Raw genomic sequence first — 17,936 nt, forward strand, 5'->3', positions numbered from 1 at the left:
TCCACTTCTGTGGGACACGAACTGCTTCCATGGCTGTTTCATAGCAAGGGCCCAGTTATACTTTATTCTTTCTTTGAAATTCTAGAAGGATCAGAAGAAAAAGCCGGAGAGTCTGTAAAAAGCAGTTTAGAGATCTAAAGAAAATTTCTCTTTAACTGGTGTTTGGTAGGGTCTCCCCAAAATCTTTTCCAAAACACGTAACTCAATGGTAGTGTCCTTATCGATTTACTCTCAATTGTTGGCATTGATTAGACACAACAGGAAGCTTCTGGACACTTTCCCCTTTCTACAACAACTTTAGATTTATATTCTAAAATATCTAGGCAAATGAGTCTGAGTGGGAGGGATCTGTGAGAGATCCCTTATATCACTGATTTTTTTAGTTTTATTTTTTCCTTATAAATCAGAACTGAGGCATTGAATATTGTAGCAAGTTTCTCTGTGTTCTGGGCTTTTTTTTTTTCCCCCCCAAGAAAGATTTGCCCTGGTTTTATTGAAGAATTTTCCTTTTCCTCAGGGAAGTCTTACCCAGACCTACAAATTCTGTAACTTCTGCGATGTGCTACCTTTCGTGGTGTGTTTAACTCTTGGTCAGTGACATTAACTTACACCCAAAGCATCTTCTCCCTCCCGTTCTCGGTAGCACTTTATAACGCTGCCATCTCCCAGGGACAGGACAGCGAGGGTGCTATTTTCTTCATTAGCTTAATCAGTCATCGAGTAACCGCAAGACTGCCGACATACGTCATTTTGGGATACATACGTATTTCCTGGAAAAGAGGAGATTCTTTTCAGCTCTTTTCGGCGGCGGCGTTGTGGTATTTGAGTGCTTTCCAGTGCTGCATTAAGTGAGGTGACTTGCATCTGTCATGTGTAGTTTGTCCGTTGATTACTTATCCCAAATAACTTCTCCATAATCCAGGGCTTGCTCTACCACGCTTTCATTTGCAATCGCTCCATTTACTAGAAGTCTCTGATTTGACTTGACTATTGATCTTGACAATAAATATGCTGCACTTTCCGGAGCTGGGGCTTGCTCTCCTGAAATATCACCGGAGCGCAGAGCGCTCATTATCCAGGATTGTAAAAGGTTGCTTTTGTGTGTGCTTGTTTCTTACAAAGTGATGAATATCAGGAAGGCACGGAAGGCACAAACCCAGAGACAGAAAGACGACATCCAAAACTATTAGGTAATTTTATTAAAATTACAACCATTTTAAAAAAAGCAAGTCAAGCATAAAGCAAGTGCAGGACTGAGCCGTTGGCTCCACTATAGGTCCCTCAGAAACTCTCACGTTAACTTTTTTCATTAGTGTGATTGCATCCCAGCGGGTTTCTGACCCCTTTTTTCTCCAGAAAAGACAAATTTATCATGAGATATATATTTCTGTTTGTTTGTGAGTTGAGAACGCGTGCCCATTATACAAATGCACTGCCTTGGAGTAGCTGGAGTCGCTTCTGCTCAGCTCTGTTTGCTGTTATTCGTACCTGCTGGAGAAGGAAAGGCCTTGGGCTACCAGAGGGGAAGGGATTTTACGTCCATCCATCCTGCTAAATAAGAGGCCCAGGGAGTGAACTGAGCACGGCATGTGTCCATGACTGCCCTGCTTAGTCGTGGCTCGCTCCCTAATCGGTCTTGGCCTGCGGTGGCTGTTTCTCATCAAGGCAGAACCTTGCTGAGATCCTGCACAGGGGTCGTGCTAGGACCTTGTTCTGCTCACAGGTGGTGGCAGGGAGGAGACTGCTTGGAGCCTTTGCTCCACGCACTCCTCCAACACTGTCCCTAAAAGCTTTGCGCCCTCCTTTGCCGCCCCAGGGCGTGCAACACGACCGCAGTTTCGTGCCGTGCGGACTCCATTCTTGTGGGTGGCCGCACGGTGTTAGGTCATCTCAGATACCTGGAGATGGCAAACACCCCTGTATACGAATGGCTTAGAGCAGCGGAGCACCGTGCGCGGTCCGGAAGAAAACAAGGGCCAAGCGCGGGTGGTTGGAAGTGCCAGGTCTGCTCTGGAGGGAACAAGCCACTCCGTACCATGTGGCCTCGGGGCTAAGGCCTGCTCCCCGTCCCTTTTTTGTCCAACAGTACGGATGTATCCTGAACGTCGTCCTCTTACAGCAGAGTAAGGCAGGAGGTCTCACTAGCTCTTCCTCTTGTCAGAAGCACTAGCTCAGCTTGGGTTTTAGCAGAGACCCAGGCGCTGGCATGCGTTTGCTCCCTGTCGTTTTCTCCATCGGAGGGAAAGCGGCACGCTAACGACGCCTTTCCACCGTTGCAGAACCCGCCGGTCAATCAAGAGGCCTTCCCGTGGTGCACGTTGTCAAAAGATGATGGCAGAAGCGATGAAATCAATATGCACGCTTTGGCTCTGTGCTTAACTTGCAGCATCAGGAGGATCCGACTGATGCAGGGAGTTGTAGGAAAAAAAAGTACTTGCTTCGTGTTGCTATAAAGTCTCTTGTCTGATTCTGCAAGTAAAACATAGCACATAGGGATTCCTCTTCTGGGCGAGATGCCAATGCAGAATCCCTCAAGATGTTTTTGGGAGAGGGGGTTCTTGGGTCCTGTTTTTCACCACAGATTGTCTTAGGATGCCTTAATGACTGATGCAGGCAAATAACGTGAAAGGCGTGGAAATGCATCTTTCTGGAAATGGCGCCGGTTTGTGTTAAGATCGCTCTGTATAACATTGAAATCAGACAAATGTGAGCTGGGGGTGGTAATGTGAGGCTGAGAGAGGCAGACACAGCCCCAGCTGAATTCTCCAGGAGCCTCGGGCATTCGTCTGAGAACGCAATTTGACACAGGGTGGTAAAAGTAAAATTAATTTGTTTGTTGATTTAAAAACAGCATGTGGCATCATTAGGATTCATTCGCTCCAAATCGATTTGCGCCACGGTATCGAAGAAACGCCGCTGCAGAATCCACCGGGACCTCGGGCAGGGCTGCAGCGACTCGGGACGCCGCTCCTGCACCGGCCGCCTCGACTCCTTTGCTCGCCCGCAGAGGCACCGCAGTCGCTGAGAGCTGGCCGTGCCCCGGCCAGACCCTATTAGTTGGACTGTGTTTGCCTGTAGTGAATTTAACCCAAATAAACTCTGTGTAGACTAAATTACAGGAGACTGAAAATCGAGAAATGCAAGCTTATTAACTTAGGCGGTGAACACTGTTGCCTGTGCCTTGTCACTGGTTGCGCTCGCCTTTGTCTTGGGGCTGTTTTGCAGGGTTTGGGGCTTCTGGAAGTTCAGATTGCAGCAATTTCCGCCACCTCTTGTCACGCAGCTCTGGCCGCTGCTGTTTCAGCAGGGACGCGGCAGGCGGTCACAGGGGCCACCAGCCCTTTAGCTCGGACCGGGCTCCCGGAGCACCGCTTACGTGACAGAGCAGGCAGGAGGGGCCCAATGCAGCCTGCCAAGCAGAAGCATGCAAAAAGCCTTTTTGGAAGGGTCTGGTGCACATGAGTGTCTGGTAACCCGTGTGCATGCACAGGAACTTGGAAAAGGTTCCCCTTCTGCACGGTTCCTGCGTATTCTGACCTTTTGTTATTTCAGAAGAGAAAAAACCCATTCCTCTGTCTGTCTGTCTGGAAACGGTTGGTTGGGTGGCCCAGGGATGGAGCGCCACAGAGAGGTGGTGGTTTGGGCCCCCGTCTCTCGTGTTGGCCAGTGTGTGACGCTCGGAGGTGGGTCTGCAAGAGCTGGACATCCACATCCCGGGGCAGAAGCTCGGTTGTCATTGTGGTCCATTCACTGGTGATGCTGCTCCATGCTTGTCTTCGTGGAGTTGAATTAAATGCTTTCCTAGATCAGGAATGTTCTCAAAAGGGGCAACAGATTCAAAAGTAGGATTCTTTTTTGGTTAGGTTAAAATCCCTACAGGCGTATACATATGTCGATTATTGGTGAATATTGTCACGAGACTAGTAAATTCTGGTTTTGTTATGGTAAGTTAGTACTGACTGCAATTATGAAGTTAGGGGATGTGTAAGCAACGCTATGACAGCATTTGCCCTCAAAAGCTGATAGTTTGCATAAAACCCAAGCAATAACAGACAGAAGCAGACAGAGGAAGGACAACAGGGAACCACGGGAAAGCGCTGGTCGGTGGGAGAGCGCGGTCGCAGCCCACCAACACCCGCTGCTATTTTTGTGTGTATCCGGAGACATAAACCTTTTACAGTAAACATGCTATAATAATTGACTAATACATGCTGACAACCTTGCTTGTGAAAATTAAGAAATGAAGATTAAATAATCATGCATGCAGGAATGGAAATGCAAAATTTATATTAGGTTCAGCCAAGGAAGATTTATATTTTCATGTTGAGCTCATTTTAATGATGTTTAATTAGCCCTGAATAGCTGCTGAAGAAGTACCATGCAGAAGTCTTCCATTATAATACTGATGACATCAGTGTTTTTGAACCAAAGGTAAAAAGCTTACAATTAATTATAGGATATCAGTCCCATAGTGTTACCTGGCTGCATATGCAGGTTTCATTTTATTTTCATCCTCTGAAAAGTCTAGTGCAATAAGCTTCTTTGAATACCTTTCATGCTATTCCTTTTCTAAATTAAAATCATCTTTACATATAATAATAGCTGTAGTTATGTCAGTCAGAGATGAGCACATGTCAGTTTAGGTTCACAATAATTGATGCTGTAAATATCCCTTGACTGGGAAGACAGACCCCACTGAAGACTTGAAAAATAAGTCTGTCTGTAGGAATCTCATTTGAATCTTAAGAGGCCTGGATAGTACGACGCGCTGAGTTTATGGCTTACGATGTCTACCAACTTGGGTATTGCTAACCAGAAGCATCCCCCCTTCCCCAAACTGTCATATTTGAAAAATTTCCTGACCTACAGTTTTTTCTGTAACCGACTCCACTGTGGAAGGTGAGGTTTTCCTGTTGTTCTAAAATATTGCCTGAATTATTTTGTTTTGACCAGAAGTCCCTTATTGCCCTTTGTTTCCTTTACGGACGGAGCAGAAGGCGTGGAGGAAGGCTGAAGGTGGCAATGCCTGGGAGGCCAGCGAGCGCCGGGCTGCCAGGAGAGTCGCAGGAGGCATTAAACCAAGTAGCTCGAGGTTCTCCACCTGTGTACCTACAGACTGTTGGGGATAATTGCAGCAGCAGAATTAACGAAGCCTGGGTTCCTGCAGATTTGGGTCCTTCCTTCTTGCGCTTCCAGGTCCCCTACCTCTTCCTCGCCTCCCCTCTCCCTGAGTAAGGCTGTTCCCGTGGCTCCCCGGCAGTTCCTTGGTGACCGGCCATGCAGAGGACACCCTTGGGTGCCTGGGCTGCTCGTAGCATGCCGGCTGGCAGTGCCGCAGGCAGGCCGGGCGGCTGCCGGAGGAGCAGCGCGTCGACGCGCTCACGATGAAGCGTTTCCCGCAGCCCGCCTGAGTCTTGCTTCAGCGCCCGCCTCTCCCCACACGCGTACGGCAATTTTATAAAACATGCTGGAGGTTAATTATCTCTGGGATCTCTATCCCCATTTGAAATTTTGCTAAAAGAAGCTAAAAACCTCACAAGTTATTGGGGAAGGGAGATTTGGCAGATGGGCAGGCAAATGCAATTATCGAAGGAAGCGTATCCTAGCTGTTCTTTGGGATTCAGCTGCATTTGCATCCTCTAATAATGTTTTGGTATTAGTGTTTGCTGATGATGCAGAAGAGATGGGCATCATCGATATGGAGGAGAACCAAGATACAGACTAGATGACCTCCAGAGGATCCTTCCAGCTTGCATTATCCTATTATCCTTGTAAAAATAGAACGCACGAGGAGGGAAAGTTACGGAAGAAGTAGTGGTACAGGAACAAAAATGGATATAAGCCTTGACTTCCTGTGAATGTATCGAGGTGGAAGTTTGAGGAGGGTCTCATCAAAGGGGTGAGGCTCTGGAACAATTCCTGGAGAAACAGGGAGACAAAAGTACTAAAAATGATCAGGTAATTTTAAGATAGAGCTTGATTATTTTCTGAAGGGGGTCAAAAGATGCTACGGGAGGCAACGAGGTATGATATCCCTTGCTGCCCGGGGTTGTTTTGGCTCCCTGGGTGAAGGACTGGCTGGGACTGACCATACTGGAGTCCAGGATTTTAGCCTGTACCCTCATAACTGACCGGCTGTGGCATCGCTTGCCGTCTGTGGAAGGACCCCGCATCTCCGGGATCAGGCTTGGGCGCTAAATACTGCGTTTCTGGGCAGGTTCGCTTCCCCCTCTGCCGCTTTGCTATCGTTTTGTTTGATTTGTCGTCTCCATTTGCCTCCAAGGAGCTTCTTCCATCTCCTCCTCCTTTCATCATCCCCACACCATTATTTATTTCCTCTGGCTCTGCTTTTCTTTTCATTTCTCTTCTCCCAAAATGTATTTTTTTTTCCCAAATAAAACTGGAAAAAGCTTTCTTTAAGAGTAGGGATTGCTAGAAAGTATGCAGAGCGCTGATGAGAATTCTGTCGTGATGTTGTTTAATGGTAAGGAATTTAAGGGTGGAAGAGAAGTGTGAATTTCAGAAGATAAGAACTTATTTGGGGGGGGGGGGAAATGGCACTTTCTGTTACAGAGGCTGTCAGATATATTTTTTGGTGTAGCTAAATATTTTTGTACCCGTTTGCAAACGTATGAAATCCAGAGGAACTCACTAAAAGAGCAGTAGAGTGTTATCAGGAGACCGTGCTCTCCCAGGGGCCACGTATTTGCGCTCCACTCAGAATACTTTCGGAACATATTTCTTTTAACAGAGATTTGAACTTTGTGAATAGTCTCTGGAAGATTTTTACTAAAGCCATTAATTGGAGACGGAGGCGGTTTAGAACTAGCCATCCATAACCCAGTTTGATATTCATTACTTCAACAAAATTAAATTTCTTTTCTTTAAAAATGAATGAGCAAGCATTATTAAATTTAGGGATTATGCAACCAATAATCACTTATTTATCAAACTTTAAAATCCTATTTGTGACAATTATTTCTAGTGATGGGTCATGCATGTCAGGTGGTCTTTAATTTCATTTATTACAGCCTGTTTCTTCTGGGTTGCTCGGTAAATTCTTTTTCTTTTATAATATAATCCTCCATTCTGTTTCTTTAGGGATGCAGGAGAAAATTATAAAACAAACCAACCTGCAAGCAGCTATGGGAGAATTACTTCTCTCTGCTGTGCTTTGAGGAATTGTATATATTAGGACAAGAACTTGCGTTTGGTTGGAATGAAGACTATACAACTCCTGGGTGTTTATAGCTGAATCTTTAGTTCCTAAAGTGGAGAAATAGTGCAACGCTGGAATGCAAAAATCCTGCAACAGGGTCGTACCTTGTGAGCGGTTTCCCACCTGCTCTCAATCCTCGTGCTGCGAGAGGGGCTTTCGTTCCGGTTTCTTGCACGCTCTGTGTGAATAGTCGCCAGCCATCAGCGCTCTTCCCAACGACGTCCTGCGGGAGGGGACCTGGAGGTCTGCTGACGCTCGGATACATTCGCGTGCAAGTTGAATGAAAGTAGTTTAAAAAGCTCAATTTCTTGATTCAAGAAATTCTCGGAATTTTCTTGGAAAAGTCTCTTTCTTTTCCATTCTCAATTTGGGCTTCCTTCTGCTTCCAGCTACTGCTGCTCGTTGTGTATTTTGCTGCTAGATCAAAGAGCTCTTTTGTGCCTGGTGTTTTCTCACCGTGAGGTACTTGCATCCTAGAATAAAGCTACTTGTCAGCCTTCTTTTTTTTGAGAAATTAAATGCGTCTGGCTCTTTACATTGTTTACTGCAGGCAAAAGCACATAAGCACTTTCTCCGGTGCATAAGGACTTTTCTGTTGCTCTTTTCTTTACCCTTTAATTTCCTGACGTTGCTTGAGCATGGTTGACACCAGAACAGGATCCCATATCCAGGTCACCAGTTCTATATGCAAAAGAAAACTATATCCCTGCTCTTACCGCAAGCGGTGATCCCACGAGTCCCATCTGTTTCAGGAGCGTGCTGAGGGTGTGTGCCGAGGTCTTCGTCTGGGGCGATTCTGCTCTCAGAACTGGCCGGGATATAGTCTTGTGCTCTTAACCTGCGTTATGGTACACAAAGGTATATCTGTGACTGCATTAATCATACTGTTTCAATGGACCCAGTTTACCCAGTGATGCAGATGGTTCTGTGTGAGTGTCCAGCTCTCAGTGTTTGCAAAATCTACTGGTCTTTATTTCGTGTACGTGCACGTGCACACACAAATTCGACATCGTAGTCGATGTTGCTGTTGGCTGCTGTTTGTCTTCCAAGTGGGGTAACCCCGGAAGCCGTGGGGCTGGTGTACCTGCTGTCCAGCGACTCCAAAGCTAATTTGGTCTCATAAATAATGAGCATGGGCTCACTGTGGTCACCTTGCATAAACAGAACTCTGTTTCTGTGTTTTTTCAGGGCCATACACCCGCTGCCATCCTCCCAGCGCCGTTATCACGTTCCTGGGTGAACGATTCAACTACTGGGCCCAGTTTATGTGAGTTTCTGTCAGGTGTATCTTAGTCTCATCAAAAGAATAAACTCAGGTTTTGCCTGATAATTTTATCCACAGAAATACATCATCTAGTGTTCATTGCACTTCTCTTCTTGGATTCTTTACAGGCGGACTCCAGTCTGCGGTAAAGCGTGAGGAGCTGAAATGCTCTCAGGCTGCGTGGGGCGTCATTGATGTTTTTGAGGTTATTCCATTTGTCCTTCTGTGTTTGAGCATGTTTGCACCCTTCCAGCCTTCTAGCACATGTTTGATCTTCCCCAAATGCTATTGGAAATCAATATCAGCTCATCAGGGGTCTCCGTAGGTCACACTCCTCCTCTCCTGGGAGCGACCGAGGAAGCTTTGCTCTTCTGCGGCGTCTGGCCTTGTAAATGGTGTTTGCTTTGTACCGTGGTAGCTGTACTGCGTGTGCGCTGCCGAGTGCCGGGTGCGTTAGGAAGCGTTTTGAAAGGGAGTGGGAACTCCTGGTCCCGCGGCTCCCTGTTTCCGGCATCCCCAGCTGGCTCGGTCGGAGCTGGCTCTCGCGGCTCCCCGCCGCGCTGCATGTGCTTATGGATGTCACGCAAGGTATTTCATTAGCCTTTCCCGAGGTGTGCAAAACCCACGTATTTGTTGAATTTTGATGTGTTTTCTGGATCACGTTTAACTGCTTTATATCGTAAAGTGCCACAAATCGGCACAAAGCTGAAAAATTACCAAAAGCTTGTGCTAAGTTATAGGAGGCCGGAGTGCTCGTAAGGGAAACGGCAGGAAGAACTTTGTTTATATGTTTAAGGATAACTGAAGAGTTAGGCAGGCTAAATATACGTATCAAGGCTCTCTTGCACATGGGCGTCTTGATGAAGCCGTTTCAATCAGTTTACCAGATGAGTCTTTTATTTATTATTATTCCGACTCCCAAGCATCGTTTGCTTTGAACATCTGAAGACAAAGGCGGCTAATTAACGAACGGAGTCAGCAAGCTGTGTAGTCCCCAGAGCTGGGAAGAGATGACATAGCAAATCCAGTCTGCGATCCCGCTCACGCGCGCGTGTGCAGCCCCGCGGGGAGGGTTGCGGGAGATGGGCCGCGTTTCCCACCCGCGGGCCCCCGAAGCGGGACGCCTCGGCCCCGTGCCCTTGGGTGCCCACCCCACCATCCCTGGCCGTTGGGCTGCAGTCCGCAGCGTGTTTAGGTCAGACTTGCTCTGAACCGTTTATGCTTGGGTTTCGGTTTTTGGAGAGTTTGGGGATGCGGGAAGGGGCGTCTCCCAGTGCGGTGTTTAGCATGTCCTTGCCATCTGGGCTTCCGAAACAGTTTGGCTTGATTCAAAGATTAAAGACTGAAAAATTGAACCTAATGGTGGCAGAAACCTCTGCGGAAAACGTGCTTCTGTAATTATTTTCTTTTTGATTAATAGACTAACTACATAGCAAAACCCATGGCTTCAGTTTAATTTAAAAAATGATTAGTTAGTTAACTCTTCGTAATGTGATCAACCTCCCTAAAATGAAAGTTTGGGGTTTTTTTTTTTCCTTGTAAAGCTCTTTGATGAAAATGCATCTCATCGAGCTTCTCAGTGCTAAATCTTTTTCCATTGCACTAAGATCCCCGTCTCCTCAGTGATTTCCTCCCTTTCCTCTTTGCAGGTTAATTGCTCTGCGAAAATGAAAGTCAATAGCTTCACTCCCAAACTGCTGAATTTTTTACTACTCCAAATGCTCTTAGGGAAGAATGAACACCCACAGGCAGTTGCACGTATGCACAGAGCTTTAAACAAGTTTTTTTTTTAAGTCTGTTTGGGAATTTGAACATCAGTCAGTGATAATTCAATTAGACGTTGAAAACCAGAGTTCTGGAGAGCTTTGGCAAGTGGGCATTAATGCCACTGTGATCAGGTTGCTTTAAAATCCCCTGCTTAAACCTAATGAATTTGGTAGGTGCGTGCGTGCGTTGTAATAACTTTGCAGAGTACCTTGGCAGTGTTATAAAAAGCATATTTGGTATTATGTTTGCAGCTCCTACGCTGTCTGAGCAAAATGCGGCGAAGCATTTGTCTAACCCTGCCCAGTGATGGGGCAGGCGGTTGACTGTTCGGCAAAATCTCCTAACAATTGTGAGCGTTATTTTGTCTCCTGTTAGTGCTGCTTCTTCTGCTTTGATGCAGCTGCTGAGATCTTTCCAGCATCGCTGATGGAAAAATCAGTCCTTTTCAGCAGTGCAAATTTTCTATTAATCGAGCATTATGAAATGCTTTGGCAGAGGGCTGGCCGTATTTGCATTCCCAACTTAAATTTCTTTGAGATTTCTTTATACTTTTACCAAAACCGACCCCTGTCATACTGCAGCGCTATGCAGAAGGAGAGTGCCTGCTTCTCTCTGCCGGAGAGGACTACGTGTGTCAGAGCGGCTTAACAACCAACCGACATGACCCTACTGCAGTCGAACAGATAGTGCGAGGAAGTAATATCACCACAGTGCATAGTATCATGGAATAATTTAGGTTGGAAAGGACCTCCAGTCCAACTCCCTCCTCAAACCAGGGCCAACTGCACTGCTTGATGAGGTTGCTCAGGGTCTTGGCCTGGCAAGTTTTGAACATCCCCAAGGATGGAGATCCCGCGACCTCTGTAGGGCCCTGGCCAAATACTCGACTGCTCTCATGGGGAATTTTTTTTCCTCTTGGTGCAACTTATGCCTGTTGGCTCGTGGTGTTTTGCTATGTATCTCTAAGAAGAGTTGGCCTTTATCTTCTCTGTACCTTCCTGGTAGTCAGCTGAAGACATAAATTAGATGGCCTCTTTGCCTTCTCTTCTCCGGACCAAACAAACCCAGCTCCCTCTGCCTCTGCTTGCACACCATGTGCTCCAGTCCCTGCTCCCCTTGGTGGCCTCCTCTGACTCCCTTCAGTAAGTCCATGGCTGCTTTTGTAGTGGAAAGTCCTTACCTGGGCACAGCACTCCAGATGAGGTCTCTCAAGTGCTGGGAAGGACAGGATTGCCTCCCTCGACCTGCTGCTCGTGCTTTTGCTCTTGTGGTCTAAGATGTGGGTTACGCTGGAGCAGAAACCAGAGCTTGGCTTCAGCTGCCTGGATGTGTTTTGTGGAAAGGCTCTTCCAAACAGCCATGGAGAAATTAGGGGAAGCGTGGTGGGACCCCCGGGGGAGCAGGCTCCTCCGCTGGGCCTCTGCTCGCTGCTTGGACCGTTCCCTTGAGATGGGAAGTTCAGGGGCTGGTGGGAGGCTCCCGGGGCCGGCAGAAGAGCAGGGATGCGCGGGAGCCGTGGAGGAGGGAGGGCCGAGCTCGGGATGGAGGCAGCTGGGAGCGCCGTGGGCCCGGCAGAGGCGGCGGGGACTCAGGTTGCAGCCCAATGCTCTGATGTTTGTCCAGATACAGAGATTAGGTGGTTTGGCCTAGAAATTTAAGCAAGCTAATTTCCTGTTTTTTATTTTCTATTGCCTGAGTGGAGGGCGTAACATTTCGGCAGCCCCATCCCTTTTCAAATGCTACCGTGATTTAAAATAACCTTTAAAACAAAAATGAAATCTCATTAGAAAATGTCATCCTAATTTGGAACAACAGTTTCATAATTTGTTTCTGTGATATTAAATTAAATGTTTTGCAGAGTAGAACTACGGTAACATTTACTTAAAATCCATTCGCCATTACAAGATATTATTGCTTGCGTTATTCCAAATTTTGGAACGTTTTGTTTCTAATTAATCAAGAGACTCTCGAGCTTTGTTCTCGTTGCGCAAATCAAAATGTGAGCCTCTAAAGAATAATTTAAGTGCAGGCTGGTTTTCCGTGTGGCCGTCGGAAGCATGCTAATCTATTCAGACTCTTAACGATGGGCTCGTTTCAGACTGATCCTTTACCAATCTCTTGTGCCTCTGCCACACCTCTAATTTTTCAAAACTACCAAAAACCCAAGTTGTTTTTTTTTTAAGAGCCGAAGAGCGGCTACACTGATGGTCCATCTCGCGCAACGCATACGTGGTGTTCGACAGCTTCTTGGGGAACGATCCCACGAGCCAAAGCAAATACAAGCGATGCTAAACCCCCAAATACCCTCCTCAGCTCCCACCCTATCGCAAAAGGACCAAGGGTCTGGGTACCTTCAAGTGCCACGGCGTAAACTGAGTAAAGTGTTATTATTGCTCTTGGGTTTTTTTTTTCTTTTCTTCTTTAACGTAATTGAACTTCCCAAGACAGCTCATAATAAACAATAGTAAAACATCCCTGGAAACGGGAATCTGCTTGTGCCTGGCAGAATAAAGCCCAAATTAATTAATTCCGAGTGCTCACGTTCCAAGGGCTATCTTTATTTCTTCCCTGTTTGAGATGAGTGAGTTCTGTTGTGGGGATCTAATTTTCTTTAAGCTGACGTGGTGGGAGTAATTATATGATATCTGTATTTTAATCAAGAGAAGTGTGTTCTAAAGGCTAGGATGAATTCACCTGTTTGAAGTTAAACGCATGTAAGTAAAGGAAGGGTATATGCATTAAATTACTGTATTAAATCGCTGCTTTAAAGGAAAACAGATGCATTCACATGATCAACATTTTAGCTGATCCTACTATTAGGATGCAAATTAGTCTGCTATTTATTTCCAAAGCTTGATAAACTATTTTGTCGAAGCAATACTTAAATTAAAAGTCATACATAAGAAATAAGTTGCAGAAATGAAAAAAGGATGAAATCGAAGTGTCAGTGGGAACATAACAGAAATATTATTGACATTATCACAGTATTGTGCGTATTAGAATATCCAAAGCGTGGGTAGCAAACACAGATCCAGTTGTGCTAGGTGCGGTACAAACGAAAATGAAATGTAAAACTGGACTCTTCTGCGAAAGTCCTTAAATTTGTATTTCAGATTTTTAGAAACGAATTGCCTGTGTTTTGGCAGCTTTTATGCGACTTTGGCAATCTTTGCATACAAGGAGACGCGCACCCTTAGCCGCTCGGCACGGAGGAGCAGCAGACGTCGTGGTGTCAGCTCGCGCCTGACGGCCTCTCGGTGGTTTGTTCTCTCTTTCCAGATTTGGATGATCCGATAGTAACGGTTCACCAGAGCATCGGGGAAGCAAAAGAGCAGTTTTACTATGAGAGGACGGTGTTTCTCAGGTGCGTCGCCAACTCCAACCCGCCCGTTCGGTACAGCTGGAGACGCGGCCAGGAGGTCTTGCTGCAAGGCTCTGATAAAGGAGTCGAGATCTACGAGCCCTTCTTTACCCAGGTAGGAATTCAAGTGCGATATTTTTGTCCTTCCTGAGAAAATTGGCACCGCAGGCTCCGTCACGAGCTCTTGAGCAGGTCTAGGCTGAACGTAGCTGCTCTGCTGGTGGTGTCCGCGTGTGCGTGCCCTCTAGGTAACTGTACCCAGGCACAAATGCACCCATAGGTATTTATAAGACCTACTAATGTAAAAGATATCTTTTAAATTGCGATAAAAAGCAGTGAGGAAGAGGGAAGTTGGGGGAAGATGCCCTGTAAGTGCTCTCCGCCCTTTGAAGTCGCTCTGCCCGGGCGCTGCCGGCCCAATCGCCGGCTTTGGCTGCTCTTCCCTAATCTCTCCCAATGCAATGTAAAGTGATTCTGCACAGAAGTCACAGCCTGAAAAGCTTTTCAAGGCGGCTGAACTCCATGGCATCTCCCCGTTTTTTCTTATTCTGCCTTTCATTTTTTGAATATAAGTTTTTGTTCCAGAATTACACACTTAAAAGATGAGGAGGCAAAAATGGAAGGAAGCGTTTTCGTAAGTCTTCCTACTCCCGCTCCCAGCCGTGAAGGCAGACTGGGCCATCAAAACAGTCTGTCAGATTAGATCAGATTAATTTATTGTTAGCACATTTGCACAGTCTCCGAGTAAAAAGGTGGCATATCCTATTGTCCATGGACGAAAGTGTGTGACGGTGCTTTCAAAAAAAAAAGAAAGGGGGGGAAAGAAAAATAGGGAAAAAATTGTTTAGGAAAGCCTCAAGCAACAATGAGTAAAGACAGAAGCGGAAAATGCCTGGTAATTTGGCCGTTATAGCAGAAAGCAACCTACAACTTTCATAAATAATTTTCAGCTAATGATTTGAGAACACCTTCATTTTTACTATTTATTATACTTGACAGCTTTTTATTGCTAAAATAGTTTGGTATTCAATGGAGCAGTGTGTAGATTGGAACCTTGCAGAGATGAGAATTAGATTACATAGTCAAGTTATTGGGCTCCCAAAAATGATGAGATTATTTTTAATTTAACATGTACGGATGCAATTTAGGATATCTGTGGCTTGTTTCCTTGGAATCTTACATAGATGTGTAAACTGGAGTTTTTTAATGTTTTAATTAAAAAGTGAGAGACTCCCTTGAGATGGGACTTTCTGTCTTATAATATCTCAGTATGGAAATGCTGATTATGACTTTTCCTGCTATCCAGTAAGAACATATCTAATAAAATATGTCATGTGAAATTAGATTCCATGTTTTTTTTAAAAAAATGGTTTCTAGGTTACTAGGAACATCCTTCCTAGGACCTCTGTCTGTGCTGAATTAATGAATAAATCAGATTGTCATGTTGATAGCCAAAAACTTATCTATAACCCTTTTGCATTTATTGGAGGTCAGATTGAATTAGTGTATCTTGTCTGTGTGCCTATGGGATCTGATATATGTTTATAAGAGGAAAAATTGTAATTAAGGGTTCAAGAGTCATAAATGCCTCCTGCACATCTCCACATAATTGGTTCTCCTTATGATATGGCAAAAAACAACTAAGAGGGCTAGAAGGGATTTGACTTCAGAGCATCCCGAGATTTGAATTTGAGGTGGCATTTTTTTGTTGATTGCTTTGAAGCTGGATTATCACTCTGAAAACCAAATGAAATGTAAGGAAAAACAAGTAGCAACGTAATCAACTTTTCTATGGTACTGTAGCCAAAAAAGGTTACTTGTTCTTTCCAGTGGTGTTCCTGTTTTATTAAATAATAGAAAGCACTTTGAAACTGGGTGATTTAAAAAATGAGCTCTTGAACTTTGAACACAGGTTTTTTGGATGAGTCAGATAATGTCGGCCACTTATTTTAGCTGCCATGGAAAAAAAAGAACAAACATGCATGCGCTCGTCTGTGAAAGTGTTTGAAATACTGAACTTTTCGAAACCAAAATCTTGATGCACAATTTTTTTCCTGAGAGTTTGCATCGTCCTCATTGCACATTGTAATTGCACAGCCTGAGTACAAGATTAAATTTGCTGTATTTACAATAATTATGCAATTAGACATAATTAGACTAATTATCCAAATCAGTGAAGAAATATATATATTTTTACAAATCTTAGCAATCTGGGGGACATGATCCGGAATACCATTGTGAGCTCAGGCTGCAATTTCAACTTGGGATTCACAGCTAAGGGTTTAATTTGTGGCATGTAGCAGCTCCATGTTTGGATCTAATCCAGAAGTTAATGACTTCGGTAGCTGTGTTCCCATTAACCTGGAAGGGCTCTGGACCAGGCTCTTCCCTAGCTGAGATAATCCTCTCTTTAAAATAAGATCTTTATCTTCGCCTCTCGCTTTGCGTGCATTTGAGCAGCCTTTCGAGGCGTTGGTCTTGCAAACACTGAATCAGCATGAGCTTAATTTTAATCAACATCGCTTCTGTGGGACTGATTTTATGTATAAAGCACTTCAATTCCGTGCTCCTAATGTCTACCAAGCTGCATTGCACAACTGTCTCTTTGCATGCCTAACTGTATCTTTTATTTTTGGGGATGATTTTGCTAGTTCTATACTGTGTTTTTGCAAACGACCGTATTCTTATATAGGCCTGCGCAGTTGTTGCAGGTGATGCTCTTGAAACAACTGAGTAGGTAGCCCAAGCTTTGCTAATATTAGCAGTTGTAGTAGTATTTACAGGGCGTGCGATACGGTGAGTTTTTCAAAGCTTGCTCTTTTGATGCTTTCTGGATCCAGTTCAGAGGACTTGTCTCCCTGAGCTGGGGTTCTGCCTGAAGCATAACGTGCTTTTAACTTATCCGCGGATTGGAAAGTGAGCAGCTCGAAAAGGAGATTGAAAGCCTGAGGAAGCCTGTTATTTTACTGTGCAGGTATCGATACCTGTCGATATGGCTGATATTTGCACAGCGCTCCGTTGTTGCGTGCGCGCGCCTGACGGGCTCTTCTGCTTTCCCCTGCTCGCTCCGTCTCAGTTCTTCTTGCTTCTCCTCTTCCATGATGCCTCTGCGTGCTCAGCCTGGATGGGGCTTTGCCTCTCAGGCCTTTCTGCTTTTTGCTACTCTTTTTGCTAATGATGGTGTAAGATTTTTTACGTGCGCTTTTCAGCAAATTGCTCCTGTGTTTCTGATTCGGCAGTGCCCATTTCATATAGTTTTTCCAGGGAAATCTCCTGTTTGGGTACTACAGTTTTCTGTTGACCGTGTCAAAGGGAACTCCTTCGTTACGTCTCTTGTACAGATCACCGCTCCATTGTTTACACTGCTGGCTGCAAATAAAGTCCATTGGAAGCTCATTTTCAAAGGCAAACAACAGGAACTCTGTAGCTTACGATTTTTTCATTATGCAGATTTTATCTTAAGATATGTTATCCAGAATAGTGCTGCGGCTTCCGAGTCTCTGCCAAAACAGTTTCCCCTTTGCCACTCTCTCTTTCGTTGCCTTTAATGTCTAAGTAAGTGTCAACCTTTTAGGCTATGCCAGCCACCGTTCGTTGGGATAATTAAAATAAAATAGGTTTTCCAGACCACTTCAATTTAACTTCTGCTTCTAATTAGCCTCCTCCGTATCTTACTCGTCTCCTAAGTCAGGCTCGGTGTGTTATGCAGCTCTGCTTGTTCCTTCGTCCTAACGCTCTGCCTTGCGCACAGGGGGAAACGAAGATCCTGAAACTCAAAAATCTTCGACCTCAGGACTACGCGAATTACAGCTGCATCGCTTCGGTGAGGAATGTCTGCAGCATCCCGGACAAGATGGTGTCTTTCCGGCTCTCTAATAAAACAGGTACTGCTCAAACGCCGCCCCTTGCCGGGCCGCCCGATGTTTTAATGGTCTTTGGGGTTGCATGGTTTTATCTTCTCGTTTTGAAATGTATGTGACTGTATGCAGCTGCACGATGTAGGAGCCACTCAGGAGCAGGGGGTACAAGCGATTGATGTCAGATGTTCTTCTTCCCTCAGCAAAGTTAAGGTTCGAAGAAGAGTTTTGATTTATTGCTCTGTATATTTATTGCTCTCTGAATTTTACATCAGGATTTACATTTCCCCTCAAGGTCACGGGATTTCATTCTTATGGATGCAGTTTACCTCAAAGATGGTATTGGAATGTGTTAAGAGGAAAGGGTATCCCAGTCTAGGCTGGGCGAGAAGTCAAGCAATTATTTAGAAATCTTCCAAACACTCAAATACTTCTCGAACTGTTTTGCTGAAAGCTTTTTTGATCAAC

The 17,936-nt window shown here is 45.2% G+C and overlaps 1 protein-coding gene across 1 annotated transcript in view; it reads left to right on the top strand.

The window, feature by feature from the left end:
* MDGA2 (MAM domain containing glycosylphosphatidylinositol anchor 2) overlaps positions 1 to 17,936 on the top strand; it is a 382,608-nt gene that overhangs the window by 205,756 nt on the left and 158,916 nt on the right. The window contains exons 4-5 of the mRNA XM_067295207.1: positions 13,530 to 13,726; positions 17,363 to 17,495. Coding sequence (XP_067151308.1) covers positions 13,530 to 13,726; positions 17,363 to 17,495 — 330 coding nt within the window. The remainder of the gene's footprint in view (positions 1 to 13,529; positions 13,727 to 17,362; positions 17,496 to 17,936) is intronic.

The sequence above is a fragment of the Apteryx mantelli genome, chromosome 4, assembly GCF_036417845.1.
Source record: "Apteryx mantelli isolate bAptMan1 chromosome 4, bAptMan1.hap1, whole genome shotgun sequence".
Taxonomy (NCBI): Eukaryota; Metazoa; Chordata; class Aves; order Apterygiformes; family Apterygidae; genus Apteryx; species Apteryx mantelli.